The sequence below is a fragment of the Physeter macrocephalus genome, chromosome 16 (assembly GCF_002837175.3).
Source record: "Physeter macrocephalus isolate SW-GA chromosome 16, ASM283717v5, whole genome shotgun sequence".
Lineage (NCBI taxonomy): Eukaryota > Metazoa > Chordata > Mammalia > Artiodactyla > Physeteridae > Physeter > Physeter macrocephalus.
Window position 1 is genome coordinate 103,776,348 of NC_041229.1, and position 16,733 is coordinate 103,793,080.

Consider the following 16,733-nt stretch of genomic DNA (forward strand, 5'->3'; position numbering starts at 1 on the left):
CATCACTAATTATTAGAGAAATGCAAATCAAAACCACAATGAGGTATCACCTCACATCTGTCAGAATGACTATCATAAAAAAATCTACAAATAACAAATGTTGGAGAGGGTGTGGGATAAAGGGAACCCTTGTACACTGTTGGTGGGAATGTAAATTGGTTCAGCCACTATGGAAAACAGTATGGAGGTTCCTTAAAAAACTAAAATTAGAACTACCATATGATCGAGCAATTCCATTCCTGGGTATATATGAGGAAAAAATGAAAACAGTCATTTGAAAAGATACATGCACCCCAGTGTTCATAGCAGCACTACGTACAATAGCTAAGACATGGAAGCAACCCAGATGCCCATGAACAGATGACTGGGTTAAGAAGATGTGGCATAGGGGCTTCCCTGGTGGCGCAGTGGTTAAGAATCCGCCTGCCAATGCAGGGGACACGGGTTCGAGCCCTGGTTGGGGAGAATCCCACATGCCGCGGAGCAGCTAGGCCCATGCGCCACAGCTACTGAGCTTGAGCTCTAGAGCCCGTGAGCCACAGCTACTGGGCCCACGTGCCGCAACTACTGAAGCCCGAACGCCTAGAGCCCGTGCTCCACAACAAGGGAAGCCACTGCAATGAGAAGCCCACACACTGCAACCAAGAGTAGCCCCTGCTCGCCACAACTGGAGAAAGCCCGGGCAGCAACAAAGACCCAACGCAGCCAAAAATAAATAAATTAAAAAAAAAAAAGATGTGGTATATGTATATATATATATACATACGATAGAATATGACTCGGCCATAAAAAAGAATGAAATACTGCCATTTGCAGCAACATGGACGGACTTGGTATTATGCTTAGTGAAATAAGTCAAAGACAAATACTATATGATATCACTTACATGTGGAATCTAAAAAATAATACAAACGAATGTATATGCAAAACAGAAACAGACTCACAGACATAGATAACAAACTTGGGGTTACCAAAGAGGGAAGGCGGGGGGACAAATTAAGGATATGGGATTAACAGATACAAACTACTATATACAAAATAGATGAGCAACAAGGATTTATTGTATAGCACAGGGAATTATACCCATTACCTCGTAATGACCTGTAATGGAATATAATCTGCAAAAAATACTGAATCACTGTGCTTGTTCACCTGAAACGAATGCAATATCATAAATCAGCTATACTTCAATTTTAAAAAAAAGAGAAAAAAGAAACCTAATCATACAAGTTCTCAGAAGTCTGCTCGTCATAAATGGAGCCCACCTGGGCACAAGCCCTCAAGGTTCCATTGTGCCCCAGTGACCCGCACGTGCCCACACAGGCCACGCAGGCAGAGGCCTGGACCGCAGCTCATCTGAGTCTTGGCAGGAAGCTATAATCCACCAGGACACCGGAGGGTGGGAGGCCTGTGGGAGCTGCTGTGAGGCCGTCTGCCTCTCGCCCACCTACCCACCTTGGAGGCTGTCCTGAGAGCTTCTTATCACCTCCAGTCTGCTGCCCTCCTCAGAAGAAAGCACAGGATAAAAAGGTACTCAGCAGCCTTCTAGAGTCAGCTCCCCAGCTCCAGGGTCTCCCACAGCGGCCTTGCAGTCTGGGCCCCTTGAGCTCGGAGTGAGTGACAAGGACCTCCAGGGGCTGGCACCTTGGGCTTATTCTCCTTTTCACTGTCCGTGGAAATAATATGCCTTGAATCTAAAAGTGGCTCATTGTACCTTTACCAGCCAAACCAGTCGGGTTGACCTTGGCTTGGCCTTGTCTTGGGTATGAGCCTGACCAGCCGTAGCATCACCTACAGGCAGACCTCGGAGACCCTGCAGGTTCTGTTCCAGACCCCACAAGGAAGCAAGTATCGTAATAGAGCAAGTCTCGCAAGAAATGTTTTTGGTTCCCCAGCGCATACAAAACTTCTGTTTACATAACAGCTGGCTGGTTCTGACCTGATGAACTTTCGGACAGTTGCGCATATGTCTTGGGTCAGGAAGGTGGGCCACAGAAGCTTCCTTGCTACAGTAAAGACGACATCTTTAGGATAGAGCCAGACCTGGGTCATCTGGCATAGTCTCTCCCCACCCCTTCCCCATCCCCACCCCCGCCCTTGGTCCCTCGCCTGAGACTATGATGCTGGGGGAGGCCACCCCTGTCCCACAGCCATTAACCACTTTGGGGTCCCCTAGCAATAAGTGAGTAAACAAGAAAGGGGCTCACTGAGAGCAGCGGTTCCCTCTCTCGTGGGCCTTCCCTGATCAACACGGGGCAGCTCAGCTGGACGAAGTGGGGGCTACTGTTAGCACCAGAGCAGGACGCTGACCAGCCGGGACCTCGTGCGCACTTCTCCTGACTCCTGGCCTGTGCTGACGGGTTGGCTGTCTATAAAAGCAAAACCACAACGTCTGTTGCCTCGTAAGCCGTAATATACAACACAAAATGATTTGCCTGTGTGCCAAATTTTGAAACTTCAACAGCTATCAGAAGGTCTCACCTTCTCATAAAAGGTTCATAGCCTGAACAAGACACTCAGGAAAATGTCCACGTTTACAAGCTTGATCTGCATCCTGTAAGGGATGGAGACCAGACTGACCCTCTAAATATAAACCCTAAGACCCTCTAAATATCGACTTTTACTTTTGGTATCCCGCTGACATAGATCAACCTAAGTTGCAGAATTTATCAAAAATACGGACTTCCCTGGTGGTCCAGTGGTTAGGAGTCCGAGCTTCCATTGCAGGGGCACGGGTCCGGTCCCTGGTCAGGGAACTAAGATTCCCACAAGCTGTGCAGTGTGGAAAAAAAAAAAAATTATCAAAAATATAAAATGCATAATTAACAATTCTAACAAAAATTCCTCACAGCACAGGTGAAAATCAAAATCAGCACATCATAAAGTGTCTTCCGGTAGGAGGTGCTCCCAAGTCCTGAATATGCAGATATTAAGCAAGCCCCCACCCGCCCCTCAAATAATGCCTATTCCAAGTCCAGGCCTTCCACCTCCTCAGATCTTTAAACCCAGGCGGTTACACAAGAACCGCCGCTCAGCCTTCTGGCTATTCCTTCAGTTCGTCTTGAGTCTGGGACGCTGCCATGCATTCGGGGGAGCCTGCTCAGGTCTGAAAAACTCAGGGTGCCATCTTTCGGTCTCAGAGCCCAGCCCCTCCCCCTGGGTGACTGCTTATTTTCTTGAGAGCTCAGTCATGTATTTGAAAATCAGTTTGTTTCTGATCCAGGATCTCTAGGTGTTTCTAGCAGGAGACTTTTCAGGTTCTCTAACACGCCATTGAGAAGTTAAAGATAGTTAAAATCTTACACTGTAGAGTCTTGGAATCAGATAATTTTAAAATTACCCTGGGGCAAGGACTTCCCTGGTGGCGCAGTGGTTAAGACCCCATGCTCCCAATGCAGGGGGCCTGGGTTCGATCCCTGGTCAGGGAACTAGGTCCCACATGCATGCTGCAACTAAGAGTTCTCATGCCACAACTAAGGAGTCTGCCTGCTGCAACTAAGACCCAGCACAACCAAATAAATAGATAAATAAATATTTAAAAAATCATTCAATGCCAACATTGTGAATGTACCAACTGTCACAAAAGTGTTCACCTAAACAAAAAAAACAGATAAAATAAAATTACCCTGGGGAAGATTGACAAAAATCACAGAAGCTGAGACCATGACACAGAGTCTGATCTTCCACTTTGGAGTCCAGACCTCTGCCCGGTCACCTTATCCAGAGGTGACAGAGACATCAATGTCATACTTTACAACCAGGCCTGGAGCTGCCAAGGGGCTCCATCATTCACATCTGATGGCTTAATTAGGCTTTCCAAAAGAACTGGCCTGCTGGGGCTTGCTGTGGTGACAGTTATCCTGCTTGTCCTGGGGTGTGTGTGTGTGTGTTGCTTGTCATGGGTGTGGCCTGTTACGTGTGTCTGGCTGTGGGCCTTGTCCATGTGCCAGGAGCAGCAAGAAGAGGCGTGGAGTCTTCTGATGGGGAACCTACCTTGGTGTGAGGCATGCGATCAGAAGCCATGCTCCCTCCGTGTGCCTGGGCCACCCTTTCATTTGCTCATCACCGGAAATGACTTTGAAATGAGACCAGTTGTAGAAACATCCTCATCCCCTCCCCCACCTTGCCCAGCATGCCCAGGGGCCCACACGCTTCCAAATGGCACCATGCCCTGCATTCAGAGGCCTATTACCCAAGCATCTGGTTGCCCATCTCTGACTGGAAGTTAGCTGGAATCCTGCCAGGAGGATGTTGCCACATCTGCCGTCGGAGAAGTTCCGTCCCATGCCAGAGGCTGGTGGGGAACGGGAAGGTCAGAGTGCTGGTCACACCGCATGACCAGTCTTGGTCTGCTTGGCGTTGAAAGTCTGTGTATGAGGCAGGCAGTTTCCAGCCCTTCATCTGTCTGAGTCTAGAGACCACCTGGTAGGGAGGCTGGGGAAAGGAGACTTGTGGCCCTCACTGTCCCCCATGACTGCAAGACCCCCAAATCTGCCAAAAACAACTTGGCAACTAGTTCGTGCTGGCTCACAGCAGACCCTGGGGGTTCCCTTCCCAGGCATCACAGACCATAGGTTTAATCACCTTCCCTAGGCTGGGTCCAGAAAGGATCCCGCCGGTTCTCTGGACAAGGTGGGGTGTGGAGGCACGGGGTCCAACGAGGGACTCACTGTAAGTTACTCTGCGCCAGCCCTGGTGCTAACACAGAGCCAAACTTGCCCTGTTCACGGAACCCTCAGCGTCTCAGGAATTTTTTCATGATGCTCCTAGGCCAAAAGAAATATCGAATAGTTCTATTTGTGAGTTACTTTAGGTCCAACCAATAAGTACTTAGGTTCTAAGAACTTAGTAGTCACTTCGAAAATATAACACACACCAAGAGAAAGAAAAACGGTGTTTATTTCATTCTTTAATAACCACCACGACTTACTAATTGGCTGTGTGCACCGGCCAGCTTCTCAGACCTTGGAATCCGACTGGAGACCCCCGGCCTCACTTCCTATTCCACAGTGATTTTCACTTTTTATCCCCCCACCACAGGAAACCCAGCCTCTCAAAAGATATGACATGAAAGGATCGTGGTGTGAGCTAACAGTGAAACTGTGAACCAGCTGAACCTATTAATTTGCTCAGAGTGGGTAGGTGTCCAAATTGTAGAAAATTTCATATATACTCTGTGCCCTTGTGAGTTTCCTGCAGGGCCTCGGGACCTTGGTGCCACCACAGACACACTTTACAGAGGAGGAAACTGTGGCTCAGACGGGCCGATCCCCTGCCTGAGGTCGCAGATCCTGGCTCCGGGGCCCCCGCTGAGGCTGCTGGAACCAAACTCAAGTGAGGACTCTGTGAGGCAGAGGAGAGAGGGGGCCGCCGTTTACAGGTGGAAGAATCTAGGAGACCTGACGCTGAAGTGGGTGTAGACCAGGGTCTGGCAGTCAGCTAGGGGTGGAGGGCGTGTGAGGAGTGAGGAATGGTGTGGCCCCCAGCTTTGGTGGTGCGGATCTGGGGCGCAGTTGGGGGCTCCAGGACCCTCCTGTGGCCCCCTTGCCTGTCCTCACCCCGCCGTTCAAAGCTCTTCGCAGTGGGATCTCAGTTCCCTCTCCCCACGGTGGGGGGCGCCCTCGGGCTGTAGGGGTCTGCCCCTCCCACCAGCCTCTGCATCCCTCACGGGCATCACAGCTGAGGCTGTAGCCCAGAGACATCAGTAGCCAAGTTCACCTGGGCTCAGACATCCATGCCCCAGGCCCACGCTGGACACGGGGTGACCTGCACTCGGCTCAGAAGTGGACTTGACCCCCAAAGGAGTCCCTCGGGGAGCTGTGGGCAGAAGCGTCCCAAGGGATAAAAAGAAAAAAAAAGGATGGGGGTGGGCAGGAGGGCTGGGGGCGCTTGAGGCGGCGGCAGCGGGACCTGGGTTTCTGGACCTCGCCCCACCCTCTAGCCTGACGGGGGGCTGGAAGCCCCATCACACGCCGCTGCGGCCCCTACACACCACCCAGGGCGCTTCTTTGTCCTGAGCCGAGATCCGGTGCGACTGGCAAAAGCCGGCGGTGTGGGGAGGGGCGGTGCCTCCAGGAGCCAGGACAGCCTGGTGGGCGGGGCTTACGGGAAAACCCCGCCCCCCCACCGCCTCCCCAACCCCGGATCAAGGCAGAAGGCCACAGTGCCCAATGGGCAGGGTCAGCCAGGCACACACCCCGGGCGATCAATGTCCTCCCACGGCAGGAGACTTCCCAATCAGGACAATATACAAATCTCTTTATTGCTCATTTTCTTAAAGTCGTACCTCTTGGCGGACCATGGGGATAGGATGTGCAAAGCCCGCGACGCGCACGGCCCAGGCCTGTAGCCGAGAGCTGGGACGGGACTGGCGGGGTCCCAGCCCCGGGGCTGGGCCCGGTAGGGGGTCGTGGAGAGCGGCCCCTGGGGTCGGAGGAGGGTTCCGGCTGTGTGGTCCCTCGCATCCCGGGCCTGGCCAAGAGGTCTCAAGGCCCCACCCTCCCTTGGAGGGGGCTGCGGGGAGGATCCCAAGCTCCCGGTGGCCCGGGGCTCTGGGAGGGCCGTTCCTGAACCCGGGGTGCGCCAAGGGTCCTTCCAGAAGTTGGCGCGGAATCATAGGGGCCCCGATCCGAGACGCGTTAAACCGAGGCCGGCGATCAGGCTTGGCCACTCACTGCTCCTCGGGCCCATCGCCTCCCAGCGCCTGTTCGTAGGGGCAGGGCCGGCGGCAGAGACCGGCTGGTTTGGGGCCGGGCCCTGGCCCCGCGGGCAGCGCCTCCTCCTCCGCGCAGTCCCCCCGGCCGCCGCCGCACTCGCCCTCCGTGTCGCTCTCATCCGAGTTGTCCTCCTCCAGGTAGCGGTAGCCGCGCACCTTGTGCTGGGGCCGCGGGATGCGGGGCTGGCGCGGGACCATGCCCCGCCGCAGCTTCTGCTCCATCCACAGGTACGAGGCCGTGGCCGCCACCAGCGTCACCAGCAGCACCGTCAGCTTAGCCTGGGCACACAGGGAGGGATGCGGGGGACCCGCGGGTGGCCGGTCCTGCGCCCTCCTGGCCCAGCCCCTCGCCCCAATAGGCCCACTCCCATCTGGGACGCGAGCCCCGCAGCTCCTCTGCTGTCCTTCCCTCCTCCTGGGAGCCGCCCCGCCACCCATGCTTCCTGGGCACCCTCCTGCCCAGCCCTGTCCCTTATGGTCACCCTATCCATTAGGGCCTCGGTTTCCCTAACTGTAAGGATAATCCCTTTGCCTCACAGGGTAGATGTGAAGGGAGGCCTGGCCCTCCCTTACCAGAGCTTAGATTACTCTGTCCCTTACATGTGGGATCATAAGTAATGCTTCTTAGAGATTTTGACTGTAACAGGCAGTCAGAAATAATTTTAAATCATAACTCAGTACGTACACACATGTTCTCGGGCATACTCCCTGCTATTCCCTATTCTATTTCATTTTTTTTAAAGTTGGCTGGGACCTGCTAAACTGACCCACCAGTAGGTGAGAGCAGAGGATGAGGACCCCCGAGAGCCAAGAAGGGAGACAGACCCTCGGCACCCAGCTCAGAGCCCAACGTCTACAGAACAGGTTACCAAACTACCCACAAGGCGGCTGGGATGTGCCCACAAGTAGAGAGCAAACTGTGAACCCTTTCAGAGACGGGTAAACTGAGGCCTGCAGGAGGTGAAGCGGTAAGTAATAAGCCAGTGATGGGTGTGGGGCCGCCCAGCGGACTTGGCCCAGGGCCTGGCCTGGGGCAGTGGTGCCCTTCAGGGGCTGTCAGGCCAGGGCGGGCACTCAGGAAGTTTCTGTTGTCTAGGGGGTCGAGTGGGGGAGGGGGACTCACCTTCATGGGCAGGCTTGAGCCCAAGTAGACTGTGAAGATGGCCATGGCCTGCCACCAGTGGTAGATGGTGAAGATGAAGTCTTGCCTCTCCTTGTCCTCGTACAGGATTCCCAGGAGTGCTGCAGGTGGGCAGGACAGGGCAGAAAGGGGAGAGGTGCCAGCTGGGGCCCAGAGCTGCTGTTCTCCCACTGGTGACCCCCCGATGCCCTGCGCTGGTCCCAGCCCTTGGCAGGAGCGCCTAGAAAGCCGCTGTAAACCGGTCCTGGCCGGCCCCCTAGCGTACATACTCGTTGTCACGCTGCCTGCGAGCTGAGCAGAGGCTGGAGCAGTGCGCCCCCTGCTGGGATGCAATGGGCCTGTCTGGGACCCATCTGGGACCCATCTGGGACCCATCTGTGGCCTCAGAGGTGGGAAGTGCTGTGAGCAGACACATCCTGCCTTCTCCCGAACCCCAGGCACGCAGTGCCAGGCCTGCAGGGGCCGGTTTTCCTCACCCAGGGCTCAGGGAGAGCAAATCGCTGTAGCAACAAGCTTTCTGCAAATCAAACCTGAAGCTGGGAGGGAAGAATTTGTCTGTTTCCCAGAGCATCCTCCCCTGGGTGGGGCAGAAAGAGCATGGGACAGGGACTCAGGAGAGACTCAGATTCCACCCTCAGGACTGAAAGGTGGAGAGAGTTGGCACAGAGATGTGGATTCAGATGTTGGGTCTGTGGGTGACTCGGGGTAAATGAACTCCCCAGAGCCACTTTTCTCATCTGTAAAATGAGATGACACGTATATGCTGTGCTGTGAGGTTTTAATGGGAGAAAGCCTGCACAGCACCTGGCGAACTGTACCCTCGCCGGCCACTCAGGACATTGACGCTCCCATCCTGAGGTCCTGCAGTGCGACCGTACCCCATGGGGGTGCTGTGAAGGGACACGGAGCCCCCGCCCCCGGGGGTGGGGCGTAAGAGGAGGGAGGAAGCGGAGCTGGGCAGAAGAGGACGCTGGGATCTGGCCCAAGTCCAGACATATCATGGGCTCAAGGTCCAGAGGCAAAAGAGCCAAGACAGTGTGGTCCAGGGTGTGGGGCTCCATCCCCTATGGCAGATGTAGTGTCTGACTCTCTCTCTCGGATGTTGGGTGCTGGTTGCCTGAACCATCCCCGCCCAGCCCGCAGCAGGCATGACGTCCACAATGCCATATAGGGGTGATGCTCAAAACTGCTGACGGCACCGGCCCATCAGAACAGATGACAATGTGGGAGACCCAAATGGCTGTACCCATGTGTACCAGCTGCATGTCACTGGCAAAGGCTCACCTGTGGGCCCAGAGCATCACACAGATGAACTCTGTCCCACCAGGCCCCAGTGCCTCCACCCTAGCAGCCCAGACTTGGGGCCTGGACTCCGCTACTCTGCAGATTGCTGTTGGGATTTTACAGCCTGCTTCCAGCGCCTCTCCATAAAAATGCCATATCTGCACTTACCCCCTGGGGTGTGGACAGGGCCACCTGCTGCGTCCCATGCTCCCTGGGGCACAGACCCTGACATCTGCTTCCAGTGTCATGAAAACTATGCCAGGCTGCGCCCTGTCCCCTGGTATGAAATGAGGCATCCCCAATGTGTTTTTTTACACTGCCCCTAAGAGGTGTCCACAGAGCCCCATATCCAGCCCATGGAGCCACAAGACCTCACTCTGACTCCCATGCCCACCCTGGGGGTCCACAGGCTGTCCATGGCGTGCCTCGAGGGTGTTCACAGCCCTCCTCAGCTGTCCCTGCAGTGTCCGCGGGACTTCCTTCCACCCTTAGAGTGCACACAGGGATCCCCACCTACCTCCACCAAGTGCACGGGACCCCGTAACAGCCCTCCAGTGTGCCCATCAACCCCATGTCTGTCCCTGGGATGTCTGTGCTCCCCGCAACCGCCCTGAGGTAGCCACAGGGTCCCCTGCCCAGCCATCCAGGGCCCACGGCTATACTCACTGCTAAGCCCCGTCTTGTTGAGGGCACTGCCCACACCCCAGAGCACGGCTGCTGCATAGAGGATCCAGATGTGTTGCAGGACCCGGGGCGTGGGGGCCCAGAAAAAGAGGCTGAGAGAGAGCAGCAGGTGCAGTCCAGCCCCGGCCACCAGGGGCACCGGGCGCGGCAGCCACAGCCCCAGCAGGCCCAGGGCCGAGGAGGCGGAGGCGCCCAGGCTATAAGCCACGAGGAGGTACGCCAGGCGTTCCAGTCCCACCGAGCACACGCCATAGCCCTGGGGGAACAGGGGTGAGGGCTGGAGGTCAGCCGGCCCAGGCTCTGGCCCTCCCCACGAGGTCTCACTTCAGGCCACGTCCCGCCCCCTCTAGGCCACCGCAGGGCCAGCTTCCTCCGAGGCTTGTGGGAAGGTTCCTCGGGGACAGACAGTGAGAAAATGCTTGGACAGTGTCCCCAGACACCAAGGCTAAAACCCGCATGGAGCCAAACACTTTATGGCTGTTATCCCATCTCAACAGTGTAACTCCTCTGGAAGCGAGCATGGTCATTAGAGACTTCACAGATGAGGAAACAGGCTCAGAGAGGTGAAAGTAACTTTCCCAAGGTAGAGGGGGGGATGAGGGGAGAGAGGGAAAAGGAGAAGGAGGGGAATATCTGGGCCTACAATTGTCCCTTGGTGTCTGCGGGGGATTGGTTCCAGGATGCTTCGCGGACACTAAAACCTGCGGATGCCCAACTCCCTTATATAAAATGGGGTAGTACAGTGGGCCCTCCGGATCCGCGAATGCGGAGGGCCCACTGTACTTGTACATACTTATACATATATATTCAACACTTATTCGTTGTTATTCTGTGATTCAAATTTAACGGACGTCATGTAATTTTAACTGGCAATGCTCTTCAGGCTGCACTTACCAGGACGAGACCAGTGCAGGCAAAGAGCACCTCGAAGCCGCTGTAGATAAAGAAGGGCACGAGGTGGCGCAGGCGGAAGTCGCGCACGTGCTTGAAGGGCAGCTGGAAAATGTTGCCCCAGCCCACGCTGCGCAGGTCGATCTCCTCCGTGGGCCGGTACGCCGCGCCGCAAAGGCCCAGCACCTGCAGGCAAGGAGGTGAGGGAGGGGGCGGGCAGCCGGGCATCCTGGCCCCGCCCCCGGGACCCCGCCCCGCCCCTCAGCCCCAGCCCCGCCCCAAGGCAAATCCACAGATGAGCCTCCCAGGCCCGCCTCCAGCCCGCAGACACGACCTAGTCACGCCCCCAACGCCTTAGCTCTGCCTCCTGGTCCCACCCCCAGGTTGGAGCCACACCTTCTGACCCTCGGCCCTAGGTCCAGCCCACGTCACAGCCAATCCTCTAGGACCCTGTCTTCAGCTCGACCCCGGACCAGGCCTGGACCCCCTCTCACAGGCCTCTGGGATTCCGGACCAGGCCTGGACCTCCTCTCACTGGCCTCTGGGATTCCAATTCCTCTCTCAGTCCGCAGGCATCAGCCACACCTCCGAGCCTCAAGCCCAGCTCCTAGGCTCAGGCCCCCTCCCCAGAACTCAGCCCTAACTCTGGACTCAGAACAAGCCTCCGGCCCGCCCTCCGCGAGTCCAGCCCGCATTCCTCTCTCCCCGCCACGGTCCCCAGATCCGACCCCGTCACACCCCCATCCCGGGCCGCACCAGCAGCATGGCCAGGAAGGCCACCGCCATGAGCACGCTCTCCACCACGATGAGGTTTCGGCTCCGCGGTAGCGTCCGCAGAACCGTCTTGTTGAAGCCGATGAGGATGCCCTGGCTGTTAGTGCCTGAGAAAGGGGAGGGTGGGGGGCATTGTGAGGCAGGGAGCAGGGCACACTGTCAGCTGAGCCACAAAGAAATGCAGCAAAGCAGGAGGGTGAGGGGAGGGTAGAGGGGGTGGGCGAGGTCCCTGCCGGCAAAGGCAGGGGTCCTTTCGGAAGTACTTTGGAGGTGAGGGCCACTGGGTCTGAAAGCACCTCCCCTCCCTCCTGCCCTATTGCCCCGAGGCTGCCGTGGGAGCCAGTCCACCTCCCACCTCCATACATTGGCCCTGCATTGAGGGTACACTTGGCCCTGAGAGATCCCACAGGCAGTCTCAGCCCAGATGGCACCTCCTCCAGGCAGCCTTCCCTGACGCACCCCACCACCACCCCAGGCTGGATCAGATGTCCTAACGACGAGGCCCTGTGCCTCGGTCATCAGAGCTGTAGGACACCAGGCTCTCAGCCCTGAGCCCTGTGAGCGAGGGCATCCTTTCTGCCCTTGAGGGCCCAGTGTCTGCTGGGTGACTCAGTGCGGGAGGTAGCTGACCTTAGGGACCCCACCCCCATGAGCACTAACCGCAGTTCTTCACGTTGAACAGCGTGTGGTTCAGGTCATACAGGTAATGGTTCAGGAAGTAGATCATGGGCAGCTGGGCGCAGGCAAAGCTCAGCTGTGGGCAGGAGGGCAGCTTGGGTCAGGCTTGGGGTGTGGAACCGGGCAAGGAGCACAGGCACAATCTGGGAGGGGGTCTGGGGTTCTTGGGGGAACAGGAGCCCTCCCACCTCTCGGGGGCAGCCTGCTGGTGGGGGGGTGCCCCATGCAGGAAGACTTCCTCCTGGTCAGTGCTGTAGACAGGGAGGGAATGAGGTGCCTGTCACCAGAGGTAAGCAAACAGGAGTTGGCTCAAGAAAGGGCAGTGGAACTAGAGGGCTGAAGACTGTGGAATGGGCTCCAATATGTGATTCTGGGCCTGGAATACCACCCCCCACCCAGCGTCCCCATACGTGGCACTCACGTGGAAGAAGCTGTAGAAGATGGCCTGGAAGACCAGGAGATAGGGTGCATGGGAGCCCCGCGGCGGGCGCCGCTGGGGGTCCTGCTCATCCTGCTCTTTGTAGTGGGAGTACTCGTAGTATTTCTGGGCCATCCTGGACCACAAAGGAGAGAAGGCTCTCCCCAGCCCAACCTCCGCCAGATGCCTCCACTTCCTGCACCCAGGCTTATGGACTGGCCAGCCAATGTCTCACGAACGGGAAAACTGAGGCCCAGGGGGCGGATGGGGCTGGTCCAAGGTCCCCAAGACGAGGTGGGCCACACAGGAGAGGCTCTGCCAGGTCTCCAGTCTCCCACCCTGCTGCCCACCAGGCTCACCTGGTGATGTAGTTGCCCATGGAGGCCCACAGAGGAACGATGGCCATGCCCAGTGCCACGGCCGAGGGCACAAGCGTGTAGTAGCGCTCCCAGTAGTTGGTGGAGACAAAGAGGGCGTAGACGCCCACAGCCAGGAACATCATCCACTTGGTGCCAAAAAACCTGCGAGCAGCAGGAAGGATGAGGATGCTGGCACCACGGGCCCGTCCAGACTGCTGCAGCCCGAAAGCAGCGCGGCCACAACTCCAGGCCCCAGCTCCCGAGGCTGCGTGAGGTGATGAGGGACCCCTGGCCTTGGAGTCGAGGGTCCTAAGATAGAGTCTCAGAGACATGGACTTGCTGGTGGCCTCAGGGGAGCCACTCTAACCAGACACCTGTAATGTGGGGTCTGCCCCAACCTCGAGCCTCTCACGGCCACTGCAGGGATAGAGGAGATAAAGCGGGGAGAGGGTGTCATGAGCCACTGGCCCTTGGGCACATGCAACCCTCATATGTGTCCTGGGCTGACTCGCCAGCCCCCCTTCTCCACCCACGTGCGGTGACTGCAGGACCCAGGTGAGCAGCTGAGGGACTTGTCCCAAGCTGGGACTGAAGACCAGGGAGAGGAACCCTGGCGCCCCTTCCCCTCTGCACTTTGCCCTTTCAGTCCACTGTGGTCAGTCGGGAAGTTTCTTGTAGAACGATGGCCTCACTGGCTCTGGGAAAATGTTGCACCGTGTTAGAGGCAGGTTGACGAGTGACAGGATAAGGGCCCATTCAGGGCACTGGAGGCTGATCAGGCTAGACACAACCATTGCGGTCTTTGGGTTGGTTTTGTTTGGGGTTCTGTTTGTTTGAGTATTTGTGTTCATTATTTCCTTTCTTTGTCTGAGTTTCCAGGAAGCTCAAAGCTCAATGACTGGTTTTCTGACACAATTACTTTCTCTTCTATTGCAGGGTCCTGGTTCTTTAATTATCCTTATCTTGCCATATAATAAATCGACAGGCAGCCTCCTCTGATCTGTCTGGGGAAGGGCACCCAACTGCACTGTAAATTTTGAAACAGCAAAAAGTAAAAATACTAGCACTCATTGCTGGTGAGGCTGTGGTTTGAAAAATGACACATACAGCCAGAGGTCACGCAGATGGTACAGCCCTTTGGAAAGTCAGCCTGGTAGCTCGGGTCGGGGGGCAAGCATGGGGTTTGGAGTCACTGCCTGGGTTCAGACGTTCAATCTGCCAGTTGCTGCCTGTGGGAATGGGTTCAACCTCTTGGTCTCCCCGTGTCTAAGATCAGAGCATCCACCTTGGATTGTAGGGAATGCGATACGCTTATAAAGCGCCCAGCACATAGGAAATGAAATGAGTTTGCCATTAATAATACTGCTAGGTTTCAAGAGCCATAAAGCCTTTTATATGCTTCTGACCTAGTAAGGGCAGTTCTGAGAGTTTATCCTAGGAGGCTTTCTTTCTTTCCTTCTTCCTTCCTTCCTCCCTCCCTCCCTTTCTTTCTCTCTCTCTCTCTCTCTCTCTCTTTAATTTTAAGATGAGGAAACAGCCAGAAGCATAAAGAGAACATGCAAAAAAGGAGAGGGAGCCGCAATGTCCAGCCCCGAGCCACAGTTCAGTGCCCCCATGTCTGCAGAAGATGCTAACATCACGAAAGTCCCCACTGTGAAGCAGGCCAAGATGTGTGCAGTGAAAAGAAAGCAAAAGTGACACTGCACATGCACACATGCGCGCCCATACATGTACTCCAGCTGACAAGGACAGAAATGTTATCCACGCATGCCGGTGGGAAAACAAAGTTAGCCGATTGCCTGGAGGGCTTGGGAAGGGTTTTCTTTTTTCTGATTTCAATTATGATTCTAATGTTGTTTGTGCGATTGTGATAAAAGAGTTTGAGAGGGTTGTTATTGTTTCAGAAAGACAGGGGAACTCATCTAATGTGTCCACTGATCTCTGGGTCCCATCTGAGCACAGATCTACTGCCTGGCGGTAGGATACTTGTGGAGGGCAATTTTGCACTGTACCAGATGCCACTAGGGCTCAGGTATGGAGTAGACCCCCTGGGGCACCTGCCCAGCCACACCCTTTTCGGTGAGAAATGTCCCTCAACACTGCCACAGCTGATTGGGCTCGTGGTGCGTTCCTGGGCTTTGCTGGCTGATCAGATTCTCTCCAGAAATTCCATAGCCCTGATCTCAAAAGGTCATTGCAGCTCCAGGCCACAAAGGAGGGCATGAAGACGACGCCACAGGGGGTACGGGCAAGCTGAGGGAAGGAGCCTGAGTGAATTTCTGTTGCTTGAAACCCAAGGTGCCTTGGTTGCAAAGCTCTTGTTTCTTCCCCAAACCTGGGTTTCACCCCTTCTCTCTCACCCCTCTAGGTAGGCAAGTTCTCTCCCCAGCCCACCCCCCAAGAACACCAGGGCAGCTGGAGACCCCATGTCCAACAGCCCTCGCACCCCTTCAAGATCAGGGAGACAGCCCTCATAGGGACAGCAGTGTCGCACCTGATGAGCACAGGTGTGTAGAGCAGGGCCACGGTGGGGGTCACGTTGATACCCATCAGCATCTTGCTGTCGATGTCAGGCAGCCCCATGTTGCCATATTTCACCTCCCGGTAGGTCTCATCGTAGTGCAGGATCAGCTGCATCTGCAGGAGGCCTGGGGACAGGGAGCAGGCATGGAGGGGGCGACCTGGCTCTGGGGGCAACCAAGCAGAGGCTGGAACGCAAACCTGGCAGGGAGCTCCAGGCACCAAAGGGATGCCCGATTCCAATGCCTATGAGGACAGAGGGGAAGCCCAGGCTGGGCCAAGAGTCCTACCTGCCAGTGGCCACGACAGCGACTTGAATCCAGACCCCCGCCCCCCCACGTCCCTCCGCCAGCCGCTTGGACCCCAGCGCCCCTGATTCCGAAGGCAGCAGACCTGCCCAGGGGGCCCAGGGCCCACCCACACACTCACGAAGCCTGTGGCTGGGCCCCGGGGACTCTGCACCGTCCCCCCATGTGCGGAGGTCGCAGCTGCAGCTGTGAGGGCGCAGACGGAGAAGTGAAAGAGGAAGGGAGTCGACTGGCCCCAAGGTTTCTCTTTCCCTGAGAAACCTCAGGTCTGGGGAGGGGCGCGCGGGTGGAGGGGGAAAGACTTGGGTGCCAGCGCAGAACCCGCCGGGCCGTGCCACCTCGCCTGGCCCGGGGCGGAACGGCGTGGCCAGAGGCCCATCCCGCCAACCCGCGGGGTGCAGCGGGCCACCTACCCAGGTAGACGCCATAGGTGAGCATGCCGCCCGCGCTGGCCGCCAGCACGTTCTTGAGCACGCCGAGCCGCTTGCGGCGGTAGTAGCGGCGCTCCTCCTCCTCCTCGTTGTAGTTGGGGTACGCGCCCACCAGCTCGTCCAGCTGCGGGGCACGACGGCGCTCGCACCCGGCCACTGCACCCCCGGAGCCCCGCGTCCATCCCCGGCCGTCCCCGCCCCCCCTCACCCCAGCCCTGGGGCCGCATCCCACTCCCGCGGGGGAGACTCTGGCCCTCCCGGTCCCCGCGCCGCCACGCCTTCCCCGTCCCCGCTCACCGGGGCCTCGGGCCCGTCTGGGACCCCGAGCTGGTCCTCTTCGCCCTGCGCCCCCGCGGCCCCCGCCACCGGATAGAGCGGCGGCTCCCCCTCCATGGCTGGACCAGCCGGAGGACTCGTCCGGCAGCGGACCGCTACTTCCTCCGAGCGCCGGGACCTGCCTCGCCCGGCCCTGGACCCACCTCCTCCACGAGGGGAGGGCCTGGCGCCGCTGGGGGCGTGCCCAGCGCGTG

General features: G+C 57.1%; 1 protein-coding gene across 1 annotated transcript; it reads right to left on the reverse strand.

Moving 5' to 3' along the window:
• Positions 1–6,237: 6,237 nt before the first annotated feature.
• On the reverse strand, positions 6,238–16,661 carry UNC93B1 (unc-93 homolog B1, TLR signaling regulator). Its single transcript, XM_007126925.4, has 11 exons — positions 16,501–16,661; positions 16,186–16,327; positions 15,439–15,592; positions 12,945–13,106; positions 12,589–12,721; positions 12,150–12,243; positions 11,472–11,596; positions 10,719–10,901; positions 9,807–10,080; positions 7,839–7,957; positions 6,238–6,994 (listed from the first exon to the last, which is right to left on the reverse strand). Exons 1-11 carry the CDS (start codon positions 16,594–16,596, stop codon positions 6,671–6,673), a joined length of 1,806 nt encoding a protein of 601 aa, XP_007126987.1. The 5' UTR covers positions 16,597–16,661; the 3' UTR covers positions 6,238–6,670.
• Positions 16,662–16,733: the final 72 nt, after the last annotated feature.